The sequence below is a fragment of the Mytilus californianus genome, unplaced genomic scaffold (genome assembly GCF_021869535.1).
Source record: "Mytilus californianus isolate M0D057914Y unplaced genomic scaffold, xbMytCali1.0.p SCAF_7, whole genome shotgun sequence".
NCBI classification, from domain to species: domain Eukaryota; kingdom Metazoa; phylum Mollusca; class Bivalvia; order Mytilida; family Mytilidae; genus Mytilus; species Mytilus californianus.
The window spans coordinates 27,131,163-27,144,580 of record NW_026262723.1 but is presented as its reverse complement, the minus strand read 5'-3'; the positions used below and the strand labels follow the sequence as shown (position 1 = coordinate 27,144,580).

The 13,418-nt window shown below is 32.8% G+C and overlaps 1 protein-coding gene across 3 annotated transcripts in view; it reads left to right on the top strand.

The window, feature by feature from the left end:
- The window catches only part of LOC127709225 (multidrug resistance-associated protein 1-like), a 40,248-nt gene extending 35,697 nt beyond the window's left edge, over nt 1-4,551 (top strand). For 2 of the 3 annotated variants that reach the window (XM_052214629.1, XM_052214630.1), the window contains 4 exons: nt 350-508; nt 1,535-1,701; nt 2,801-2,995; nt 4,343-4,551. In XM_052214629.1, coding sequence (XP_052070589.1) covers nt 350-508; nt 1,535-1,701; nt 2,801-2,995; nt 4,343-4,457 — 636 coding nt within the window. In that variant the 3' untranslated portion in view covers nt 4,458-4,551. Of the gene's footprint in view, nt 1-349; nt 509-1,534; nt 1,702-2,800; nt 2,996-4,342 lie in introns of those variants that run through there. The other variant, XM_052214631.1, reaches the window with a different exon arrangement.
- The last annotated feature ends 8,867 nt before the right edge of the window (nt 4,552-13,418 follow it).

The window sequence follows — 13,418 nt, the reverse complement described above, 5'->3', positions numbered from 1 at the left end:
TGTTGAGTTTCTGTTGTGTCGTTGTTCTCCTCTTATATTTGATGTGTATCCCTCAGTTTTAGTTTGTAAACCGGATTTGTTTTTTTCTCAATCGATTTATGATTTTCGAATAGCGGTATACTACTGTTGCCTCTATTTATAAAACACTATATACAATCTGATAACAGAGCAACCCTATAACCCCACCAAAAATAGAGTTGATCTCGGATGGTCTGGAAGGGTAAGCATATCCTGCGCTACATGTGGCATACGTCGTGTTGCCTAAGTTTAACTATATGTTACTCCGGTATCTCATTTTTCCCGAATGTTTATGCTAGCATGAATTTTCATTGAACAGTATACTTTGTAGATTGGTATTGTTGGTCGAACAGGAGCTGGAAAGTCCTCATTAACCATGGGCCTTTTCAGAATCTTAGAGAAAGCTCAAGGGTGTATCGTTATAGATGGTATCGATATTTCTACGATAGGACTTCATGATCTGAGGTCAAAGATAACTATTATACCACAGGTATATATATGTATATAACAATGCACTTATATGCACAAATGTAAAAACTAAGATTTAATATATAGGATGTCGTGCTGACTTGGTACAGCCATTTTTCGAAGATATTGGTGATATGAACCTGTTTTAAAGACTCGTTGAACCCTACGCTAGTATGACACGAGTTCCGTTATATTGACCAAAATAATGTGAGACATAATTCGGTTAACGTGACAATAATTGGGTTCATATAAAAACATTGCATACAGATAAGTCAGATACGCCAACAAAAACATTTTTGTATTTGAAAATGAAATATAATATAGTAAACTATATATACTGAAAGGTTTTACTAATTGTTGAAGGCCGTACGGTGACCTCTAGTTGTTAATTTCTATGTCATTTGTTCTCTTGTGCAGAGTTGTCTCATTTGCAATCATACCACATCTTCTAAGACGAAGGGGACTTTTGGTTTGCAATCCGTCTGTCCGTCTGTCTGTCTGTCCATCCGTCAGTCCGGCTAATCAGTTTTCCAAACTTTTTTCTTCGTGCTTTAAGATATTGACTTGATATTTTTGTATATTGTTTTTTTTTTCATGACAAATTATAGATCAAGTTCGAAATTGTTCCGGTCTGACGATTTTGTGCAGAGTTATGGTCCTTGAACTTAGAAAATTCACTCAAATAATCAGGTTTCAGCAGGTTTTTTTTGTTATGCTTGAAGATATTGATTTGATGGCTAATATGTAGTTTTATCATGACAAAATACAGACCAAGTTCGAATTTTGTTCTGGTCTGATGATTTTGTGAAGAGTAACGATCCTTAAATAATCAATTTTCCACATTTTTTTTCCCGTAATGCTTGAAGATATTGACTTGATATTTGTTATATAGTTTACACTTTGACAAGTTATTGATCAAGTTAGCATTTTGTTCTAGTACAGTGAATTTTATAAACCGGTAGGGGACTATGTATTGCCAGGCAATACTCACAGAATGCTTGTTATTGTATAGCAAAATACATTTCCTAGTTATTTTTTAACTTGACAGGACCCAGTTCTGTTTTCTGGAACAATGAGAATGAATCTGGATCCGTTTGATGAATACTCTAACGAAGATATTTGGACAGCCCTCAACCATGCGCATCTGAAAGCCTTTGTGATAGGTTTAAAAGACGGACTGGATCATCAGTGTTCTGAAGGAGGAGATAACCTAAGGTTTACATTAGTAATTGAACAGTTGAAATTGGTCACAGTTTCTTTTCTGAACCAAAATGTTAAAATTATAATGTTTGATTAAACACAAAATTATACTACTTTTATAATGCTATGCAGAAAAACGACGAAAACAATATAACACCACTTATATTGACATCCTTCTGTTGACTCATGTCTGACAATGTCATTTTGAATATCCCCACTAAATGAGTCCATTGATGTAGAAGAAATAAGTAATGATTTTACGAACATTCGGGTCATTCTAGTGTGGGTTATACTAACGCCCTTTTGAAATGCTTCATTGACTCTCTGCATTTTTTTAGTATTAAGGTTTATTAGTACATTTATATTATCCGTACTCGCTTTGACTCGAGATAACTATATGTTGAATTCCAGTTAACATTTAAGCCAACAATGAACGTACTATTTATTAAATGGTAAAAAAGAAAAAGAAACAAGAAAAGAGACTAAGACAGGAATAATTGTGGATATTCCGGCTTATTATTCTCATATAGAAAACAATGACAACTAGATTTATAATTGCGAGCAATAACGGATGGCACCCTCGTTCCCCCATTGCCAGGGTAACGGCAGCCATTTTAAAAATTCCAAAGTCAAAGAGCGCATCTACACATGCCAATTAACATTGTTGTAAAGTTTCATTAAGTTTGGAGCAGTTTGAAATTTTGGACATTTTTGCTGTTTCCATGGTAACGGCGGCCATCTTGAAAAGCCATACCCCGATTGCAAATCTGCACATGCTGGTTAACATTTCTGTATAGTTCCATTAACATTGGTTCATAAAATTCCGAGATATAAGCTGGACAAAAAAAGTGGAAGAAAAATAATAATAAAAAAAAGAAACGTAGAATAACAGTATGTCACCCCAACTCCGTACAGGGTGCCATAAAAAGAAACGTAGAATAACAATATGTCACCCAAACTCCGTTGAGGGTGCCATAATTACAACGTATTTATGTTGTTCTTTCCATTTCAATTAAAGCATTATCATCGGTATTATTAAGCATTAATTTTGTGGTCATCAATCACGAAATAATTTGAATGTACATCTCAATATTCTTATCCAACTTTATTTTAGTGTCGGTCAAAGACAATTAATCTGTCTTGCAAGAGCCTTACTAAGAAAGACTAGAATTTTAGTTCTCGATGAAGCAACCGCTGCCGTAGATTTAGAAACAGATGACCTCATACAAACCACGATCAGAACAGAATTTGCAGACTGCACTATACTTACTATAGCTCATAGGCTCAATACAATAATGGACTATACTAGGTAACTGTAACAGTACACTATGAGTAGTAATTACATGTATAAAATTAAAAACAGATAGTGTCAGGTAAAAAACATAAAAGAACGCAGCTGATTACAGACATTGTACACATGTCCGTATGTTGATTGTAAAAAAAGTATCAATTGTGACATAACATCATGCGACTTATCAACGTTTTTGTTTACTTACAATGACTAGTGCCACCAGTGGAGCATGAACTGTGTAACTTTCCGGAAGACCTTAGTTTAATTTTATTGATGGATTTGTGTTGCTCAATGTACCTATTTATCAATGTATCTATTTTCTATGGAGTGTTTGTGTTGCTTGTCTTTTCGGCATGCATGTTTTAGCCACGATAAGTTTTTTAATGAGGTTATGATTTTTTTATTATCCCATTGGTACTTTCTCTGTTCTTCTTATAATACAATTTTAATCAGATGTTACTTGGCCGTATATTGAAATTAAGACACATAATGGACCGACTAAAAAAAAACTCTTTCTATTTAAAGTTCATTATTTGAGTTATATGAAAAAAGAATATGAGTCATCAATAAGCTTTAAATGACCTATTATTGGCAGAATTACGTCCCCTGAACTTTTTATATTTAGTGATATTATAGTGACGAATCCTATCTATGGTTTGAGTTATATAAAAAACAGAATGGACTGAATAAAAAAAGCACATTCTATTCAAAGTTCATATTTTGAGTTATATGAAAAACGAATATGTCATCAGTAAGCTTTATGTGACCTCTTATTGACAGAGTTACGTTCTTTGAATTTTGAATATAAAGTGATATTGTAGTAACGAGTCCCATCCATGTATGAGGTTAATTACATACGGAATACATGGTGGGGTGAAATTTTTCTTTAATTTAGGTTGATATAAAATGTTCTCTTCGTTGGTTTGGTGCACATCGAAGTTTTTCTTTTTATTTATTTTTTTCTCTCGAAAATTACACTGAAGCCTTCACAGTGACTGATTTTCAGCTAACACAACACAGTTTAATATACTTTTGATCAAATCATGTTATACGTGCTCAATATAAAAATAAGAAGATGTGGTATGATTGCCAATGAGACAACTGTCCACAAGAGAACTCTTTATCATCAATATCTTTTGTTTGAGTACAGTTTATATGATGATTTTGCGTAGCCTTTTCCCCCCTTTTTTGACAAAAAATGTCGAACAACTTTTAAACAATTTGTGTTTCATTAAGGATATGCCTTGTGACAACTCGTGTCTTGTTGTAATTGTATCGTGCAGTGCTCGTCGTGCTTTCAATTTTCAAATACAAATCTAATTATACATGTGATATAAAAAATCGCTAACATATTTTCTATTGTAGAATTATGGTGTTAGATTGTGGACAAATCAGGGAATTTGACTCACCAACCAATTTACTATTAGATAAGAATAGTATATTTTATGGTATGGCAAAAGATGCCGGCTTGGTGTCTTGATGATGATGATATTAAACTCTTTGATATATGATTTTATGTCAAATGAAATTATTACATTTACATTTTTCAATAAATTCTTTTGACTAATACTTGATAGCTTATCCTTGTTCTCATTAATCCTTATAACTGTTTGTTAGTGTCATTGGCGATGGTGGAAGGGAATCGCAGTGTTTGCCTCGTGGTAGCGTACTCGCCTCGATTGCAGGAGAACTTGGGGTTCGATTACCGGTTGGGTCCAACCAAAGACTTTACAATTGATATTTGCTGCTTCTCTGCTTAGCATGTGGTATAAAGGAATAAGATCAAAGACATGTCTGCTTGAAATAATTAATTTGCCACAGGACGATAAACCATCCATCCATCTATCCATAGTGGGCGATTTTCTATCTATAAATGAACAAACAAAAAAAAACAAAAAACATAATAGAACTCGCAGGGTACAACTAGTGGAGTAGAAATTGCTTACTCTCCGGAACACTTCTATAGAAACCGATTAATTTGAGTGGTACAAACTATCGCATAAAAAAAAATATATTACAAGTGTATATTCTTGTTCGAGCTAAATACATTTTGTACGAAGACAATTCGCCGTTTCAGAATCTAATGCATTCTGGGTAATGATTATCAAATGAGTACACCAAAACGCCGTGATTTGCTAACAACACCCCAAACAATTGAGCATTAACCAATGACGTGACGATGTTTTCCATTTGGGATACGATCAATGCAATTACCCACAGTCCTTTAGATTCTGAAACGGCGTATTTAACCTATCTGATTTACAGTACCCAACTTCATTTTTTACCCCTTAGTTCATTTGTATAAAAAATATAACTTGAAATTAATAGACATTTACATTAAATAAAACTTGAAGATAAAACAATTAAAAAAAAACCTTGATGCGAACGACTTAGATGCTGAATTACAATTATAAATCTTTGTAAGTTATAACATATTCATGATATTGACTACTTATTCACGTTCATGAAAACGACGGTAGGGGATGGTACAATATAAATATGGGAACCGTTAAATTGCATGCATCCAAAATTGAATGAGTAATTGATTGGTATGTAACGGCACTTTCAATACTATTGGCTATTTCGTATGGTAAGTTTTTATTGTAAGAGGGAGCCACAGTGCCGGGAGGGTACCACCGACCGTCGGAAAGAAAACTGACAAACCTAGTCATTTAAGATTGGCGTCGAGCGCACCTGTCACGTGCGGGATTCCAACTCACAACCTCTGTGATGACACGGTAGTGATATAGTAGTTTGACTACATAGGCCACTCGGCCACCCAGACCCATATATGCATCCAAAATTACTACTACAAAAAAATAATGGATCATTAGTTACACAGTGTGCTAGTAACCTAATACTATATATATACGGGGTCAATAAATTTCATATGGGGGTGAGATCGAAGCTCGAACCCTATATATGGAATTACTGACTGCGTATTTATCGTATTAGGTCACCAGTCTATGGAATGTGCGAATAGAGAAAACCGTTTCTTATGTGGAGTCGAGATATTTTCTAATATGAAATTGTAAATATGCAGACACTCCATGAGGAAAAAGATGTTTTTTGCTGTAAAAAATAATTTAATATTAAAATATATAAATACGTTCAGCCCGAAATGAATTCACGCGGCAAGCAGAAGAGTTTAATGTATTACCATTAATCAAAAGAGCGTGAAAAAGGTCAAATAGACCAGTTAAACGAGCAACACGCTAAGATTTCTGTGTGGACATATAAACTGTTAACCTATCGTTTACACGGCTGTCATTCGGTATATCGAGAAAAATGATCGTGAAAGAATAAGTAACGGTGGTCAAGTATTGCGATTGGATCGTGAATAAAATATTATCGAGAAGACACATGCAACGTCAGTAAATAATCTAATTAATCAATAGTAATGACAAATATTGGAAAAATATAACTGTCTGTCAAAATGGTTCAACATTATGATCAGTATCAAGAAAAAATCAAGACTTAAAAGTACACCGTTTTTACAAAACTACAAAAGGCAGATTGCTCTTCGAAATTTCAGAGAAATAAAAATGTAAACAAACATGTTTTTTTTCAAATTTTAAATGCATAAACTACTTTTCTCTTAGAAATATCGTTCAATATTACTGTTTAGAATAGTTCTTAAAGTTATTTTGATTTAGTTTATTCAGAAACTTTGCAAAAACGGTATTATTTGTAAAAATTTGAAATTTCGGATCGTGAAAGATCTGGTACCGCATTTTGATGATCTTGAAAATAATCGTGAAAGATCTGTTGTCGCTTATTCGTTATTGCAAAAAATCCACGAAAACGATCAAATCTTTCTTTAAACAAGTGATAATTTATATTTGAAAATGGTATATCAAAAGATTGCATTTGCATGACTTAATCCGCTTCACTTTTGCATGTGAATATGTCTATGATTGTTCAATGCCATTGGATCTGATTATTTGATAATACCACATAATCGGTTAACGTGGCCATTTTTGGGATCCAACAGACATACAACACAACTTAGTTTAACGTTCAAACACACTTACAATTAAATCAAACAAAGACGCCAATTAAAAAGTTTGTGTAGTTGTTAATACAGTCAGTATATAAAGCATAATTACGGAGTCCCTTAAGTGGGGTCCTACTAAAAAGCGCCCGGGAGCGCCCGGGTGAAGTAAAAGCGCCCGGGGAAAAGAAAAAGCGCCCGGGGAAGAAAACAAAACGCCCGGGGAAAAGAAAAGGCGCCCGGGGAAAATATATAGATATTGTATTGGCATGAGACAACTTTGTGTCGATGAAAAAAGTTATGCACATTGATTTTTTTTTTAATTTTAGACAACTATTTTGCAAATTCAGATACTAGACATTTGTAATAAAGCACAAACACAAAAATGAATGTTTCAATTTTAACAATAATATATGAATACTATTTCGAAAGACAGATAATAATGGATCACAGTTTATGCTGAAGATTTATAAAATGTTAGACATCAAAAGACATGTTTTTCAAAAACGATATCAAAATGAAAAATGCAAAAACAACTTAAATTTCACAGATTAATATTAATTTTATAAAATTAAAAGAGTTACACATTATTTACGAACGATAAAAGTGACACGCACATGTATATCAGCATCAGCAAATAAAACAATTATACTATGCATGTTAAACAGTCCAGGCGATTATTTATTCGTGTAATATTACGTGTATCGGTAATATTACTTGAACAAGTAAGTTAACCTTTATTACGAATATCTGTAATATAGTTGAGTAGAAAGTGTTGTCCCCCTTTAGCAGTGGGTTTAACTTTTCTTTTCATAGTGGCAGGCATGTTGAAACCCTTCCACGATCTTCCGCCGTCAACTCAAGTGTGTTTAATAAAATACAAAACTTTGAAAAGTGTTCACTATGCAGTTGCGAATATTAGACCTCGGGCACTGATTTTTTTTAAATAACGAAATATACGTTTTGATCGAGGACAATATCGTTCACGATTCTTCTATATACTCTTGTTTATATTTACTTACTTACTTATATACAATTTTGAAATCTAAAATGTAAAAGTGCAACAACACTATCTACACACTTTAGATGTAGCATCGTACATATCCCCATTTATATTAAGGACAAAACAAGCAATGATTATTATTTTTTTATTCAGGAAAACATTTATTGTTATAAAATATTATTGTTTTATTCTCCTGGGCGCTTTTTTATCTTCCCCGGGCGCTTTTTCTTCCCCCGGGCACTTTTTCTTTTCCCGGGCGCTCCCGGGCGCTTTTTAGTAGGACCGCTTAAGTGTGATGTATATATAAATATTTTCGTTTGCCGGAGATTTAATCTGGTGTGCACCAGTTTGAAAACTCGTGAGCACGACTTTCGAACTTGTGCGCATGACTTTCAAACTGGTAAGGTGAGTTTGAAAGTCGTGCGCACCAGTTTTTGAAAGTTGTGCGCACCAGTTTTTGAAAGTTATGCGCACTAGTTTTCATATATCGTGCGCACGAGATTAAAGGTCGTGTGCATGAGATTTAAAGTCGTGCGCACGATTTTTCAAACTAGTGCGCACCAGATTAAATCCGGCAAACGAAAATATTTCTATTTACTTGGTACTTAAGGGGCTCCGTAAGGGTGAGACTGTCAAATAGATAAAATGCTACACAGAGTCAGCACCTAAAACCCTGGCTCATTAATTGTTTGCTCAGGCACTGGTAACGTTTTAAAAACTCTGATTATCAGCTGCAAGCTCCTGCATTATATATACAATGATATTTACTTTTCGACAATTTACGCTCCTGAAGGTCTTATTATCTTGGCTGCCTAGTTACATGTAGCATTGCCTCTTAAATGAAAACAGGTTTAGATATGGGTAAATATATATATATATCACCAACAAAAATTAAAGCATTAATTTACGTTCTTAGAAAGTAATTACACGCTTTGACCAATTAAAAGTATACCAATTGGTAAAAGAAATGCTGTTTTCTGATCATTAATTCTGGTCACGCCTTGTCTTTCACGATCAAAATAGTGCGTTGAATGATCTTTCACGATCATTTTTTTATTAAAAATCAACAAAAGTATACTTTTTCAAAAATAATATGAACTTTTTTCAATTATAACATATATATATTCTACTGGACTATCTGACACAATAAAGATTAAGTTTCAAATATATCATGGTATATTGAATTGTGACCATTATGGATACAAAACGTGATTTTTTCTTAATGATTCTCATTGGATTGTGTGTCGCCTTTTGTGTTTTCTTAAAAAGTACTGCATTTTTTCATTCACTAAGTGCACAGTTTTATTAAGGAAGTTGAATCATTTTGACAGACATAATTTGATTTTCTAATTTGAAAATACAAATTTTCTTTTAATTGCATTCACGATCCGATAATCATTGTAAAAATTGTACTGCTACGTTTTTCTTTTATAAAGAAATAATTAAATGCTACTTATTAAATTGAAGATGCGATATTTTTTAATGCAGTTGCGGTATGTTTTTATTGTAACAAACGGTTCATGTTATACATGTACGAGGTAGCAGTTTTAGCCCACTGCTTACTGTCAAAATAAACTTTTTTTCATTGTTGAAGGCCGTACGGTTGCCTATAATTGCTTACATCCACTTCATTTGAAGTTTGGTGGATAGTTGTCTCATTGGCAATCATACCACATCTACTTATTTTTAGTTTGAGACATCTTTCGAAATTTTTAATTGTTTTTCAAACAAATTTGTATTAGATAAAAGTTATACCTGGCAGATGTTTTTCACTTGTTCCGTTTATTAACAGTGTTTGATTTGTCAGTTTTATCGACGTCCCTTTTTTAAATTTGCCTTCGAGTTCGGTATTTTTGTTATACGTTTTATATTTGAAGAATAAAATCAAGTTATGTTGTATAGACCGACCTAAATTTTCGTTCAAATTGGTGGCATCGACATAACATCAATCAAATTTCTATAAGAATAAGAATATTTGATTGAATCCAATTAAAGGGCCCGTTACCGAGCATATACATATATATATATATAGTATTAATTATACAGTAATTTTTTAAGATATATTACATTGAAAATAAATAAATGAATAAATAACTATACTCCATACCAGATGGTGTTTGAAAATAAATAAAATAAAATATCAACCCTCTCTAATACATAAAACATAAACTACATCACTTCTACATAGATATAAGAAGATGTGGTATGAGTGCAAATGAGACAACTCTCCATCCAAGTCAAAATTTATAAAAGTAAACCTTTGTAGGTCAAAGTACGGTCTTCAACACGGAGCCTTGGCTCACACCGAACAGTAAGCTATAAAGGGCCCCAAAATTACTAGTGTAAAACCATTCAAACGGGAAAACCAACGGTCTAATCTATATAAAAAACGAGAAACACTTAGGAACCACATCAACAAACGACAACTACTGAACATCAGATTCCTGACTTAGAACAGGTGCAAACAAATGCAGCGGGTTTAAACGTTTTAATGGTACCAAACCTTCACCCTTTTTCTGAAACAACAGTGTAACATCACAACATAGAAAGACACACTATAAAATATCAACTGAAACAGCTTAACTCAATCAAAGGACATATTAACACCAGTGAACATACACTGAACAAATAAATTTGACCTATGATACAATATAAATACAAAATAAATAAACTAAGGGAAGAATAATTAAAGTAACATGTTATACTGCTGTGAAATGCTAAACAATTTAAGAAAAACAATATGCTCGAACAAAAATATCAGCCATTTGCAATAAATGTAAACACAGGTAAATGAAAATAATTTTGTTGTTAGGTATACATGTACAATTCCAATAGAGAAAGGAAATATTTTTACAAAATGAATAATTTTGATGTTCATAGTACGAAGTGAAAATTTATAGTAATACCAAACACTTATCAAAGCTGGTATATAGACCAGATATAACCCTGAATAACATTAAATAACAAACAAACATTACAATTAGTATCAACAGGTCAAATAAACAAGAAAGTACGATTTGAGAGTACTCGCAGTTACTGACAGCTAGTTAAAAGCCAAAACAATTAATAATAAAAAATCATGCATCAGAAACTAAAATCAACTAAACACATCCCAGGGATTTAGTATTTTAACGTCATGGACAGTCAAAGAAGACATGACTTGTGCAATGCCAAAAATAAATGTATCGGCAGACAGTAGGATAGTTAGGAGTTTAACCTCTTTATAGATCAAAATGAACGTGAGTGTGTCTTTATACATCCCGTTTGAAAAGAATACAAATTTAGTTATGTTTTAATTTGCTGATGACAAAATCGATATTAGTGCCAATGTAAACCATATTCAAATATCTAATTACAACATTGGTAAGATAACCTTTACTAATAAGTTTTTTTAAAGGTTCGATGAGTTTACACGGTTCACATAGTGATTTCCGCGCTTTAAGTACAATATTACCGTAAAATTTAGGATGTGAAATACCGTTTTTAATCAGTTTTCTACAGGTACAGCCAACATGTATATTTAGTTTCTGGATTGCAAATTTTCTCTTATTTCAGAACAAGTACTAATATATCTTGACACTGACGTATTAACATTTTCAGACTCACTGGACATCAACCAAATAAACTGTTCGTACTTTGAAATATAAGGTAAGTTTTTATATTGAAAACATGCTTCATTAAGAATAATATTCCTTTCTATTTCGTATGCAGTGCATTCCATTAAAAAATGAAACTTTTCTTCAACCTGCATATTTTTACACTGCCCACAAAATCTTGTAATTCGCCGGTTCATTGACTGCGAAAATTTGCTTACAGTTAGTTTTTGATTAGGTCATTTTAAGGAGAACCATTACAATAGGTCAGTGATATTTGGTATGCAGTTGTAACAGCATTATCATATCTCATTCACAGGGAGATTTTTTTGCCCTGCAACTTCAGTCATGTTTCATTGACTTTGAATGTGTTGCATAATAAATGCATGATAAAGTATTTTCATTCTAATTTCAACAAATGCATTTAACTATTAAAATTACATATAGACAAAATGATTATGGCGTAGAGTGCAATGGAATACGTTCAATAGCCATTCCACTGTCTTTGGTACATCATTGTCAAAGTATTTGGAAACCTCAAAATCATAGATCGTGCAAATAGGTTTTATTCAATGCAAATACATATTTACTCGTTTAAAAACAACATACTTGTGATAAAATGTTCAAAATACATGGCAAGTTGTAAATATATACGTTTGTCCTGTTAAATACGTCTATGTTTTAAAAAGAATAAACGAGTATTTTACGATGAATTTTCTTTTATTTCTACAAATGTCAACATTCGTCTGCGATTTACATTTACAAAAGAAAATATCGCTACTCCACATAAGAAACGGATTTCTCGATTCGCACTTTCCATAGACTGGTCACTAGCACACTGTGTAACGAATTTATCTTCCTGACTATCTTAACATTTAAAATTTAGACTGTTGGTCTATTAAAATGATCAATATAGAAATAAGAAGATGTGGTATGATTGCCAATTATAAGACAACTCGCCACAAGAGACCAAATGACAGAAATTAACAACTATAGGTCACAGTACGGCCTATAGAGTACAGCTAGTTCAATACCATAAACAGCTTACAAAAAAAGATCATGCATCTAAGACTAAATTATCAATCAGTATACATCCAACATCAAATGGATTTAGTGTAAAGACGTCGTTAACAGTCAGAGAAAAACATGATCTTGTGCAATGCCAAGATACAGGTATCGCTCAGATTTAAGGTATGACAAATTATTCAAATTGTGTTTTCTTGTGTCAAACACTACCCGTCAGTTAGCCACCATATGCGAAATAGCTGCGAAAATAAATAATTTTGTCACATTGATCGACCTTGAACAAAACTTCCAATTTACGTAGAACACCAATTATTTCCTCGTGTCAAAGTTTACGATTATTTGATACATCATGTGCATGTATTGCTTTGTTATTAATAATTATTTCTGTGCCTCATACAAAAATGTGCGAGCGGGGTCCTTCATGACAAGTTAGTTTTCTATATAAAAATAGGAAGATGTGATATGATTGCCAGTGAGAGAACTCTCTATCATGCAGATATCAAATGACGTAGGAGTTAACGACTATAGGTCACCATACGGCCTGCAACAATGAGCAAAACCAATACCAATACTAGTTGGCTTAAAATTAAGTTGCGTTTTTTGACATTTCTTTCTTTCTATAATAGATATAAATATATATATTCTTTATTGGAGATCTTGTAAAGGAGACATACGATGGGAAATAAACAGAATTAAACAGTATTAATGGAATTATACTAGGGCTTAAAACAAATCCTACAGTTGAACAGCATACATGTATAGAGTGCATTAACTTAAATACTTCCTCTTCATAAAAGTGAGTTCAACGTTATTTGATAATAGAAT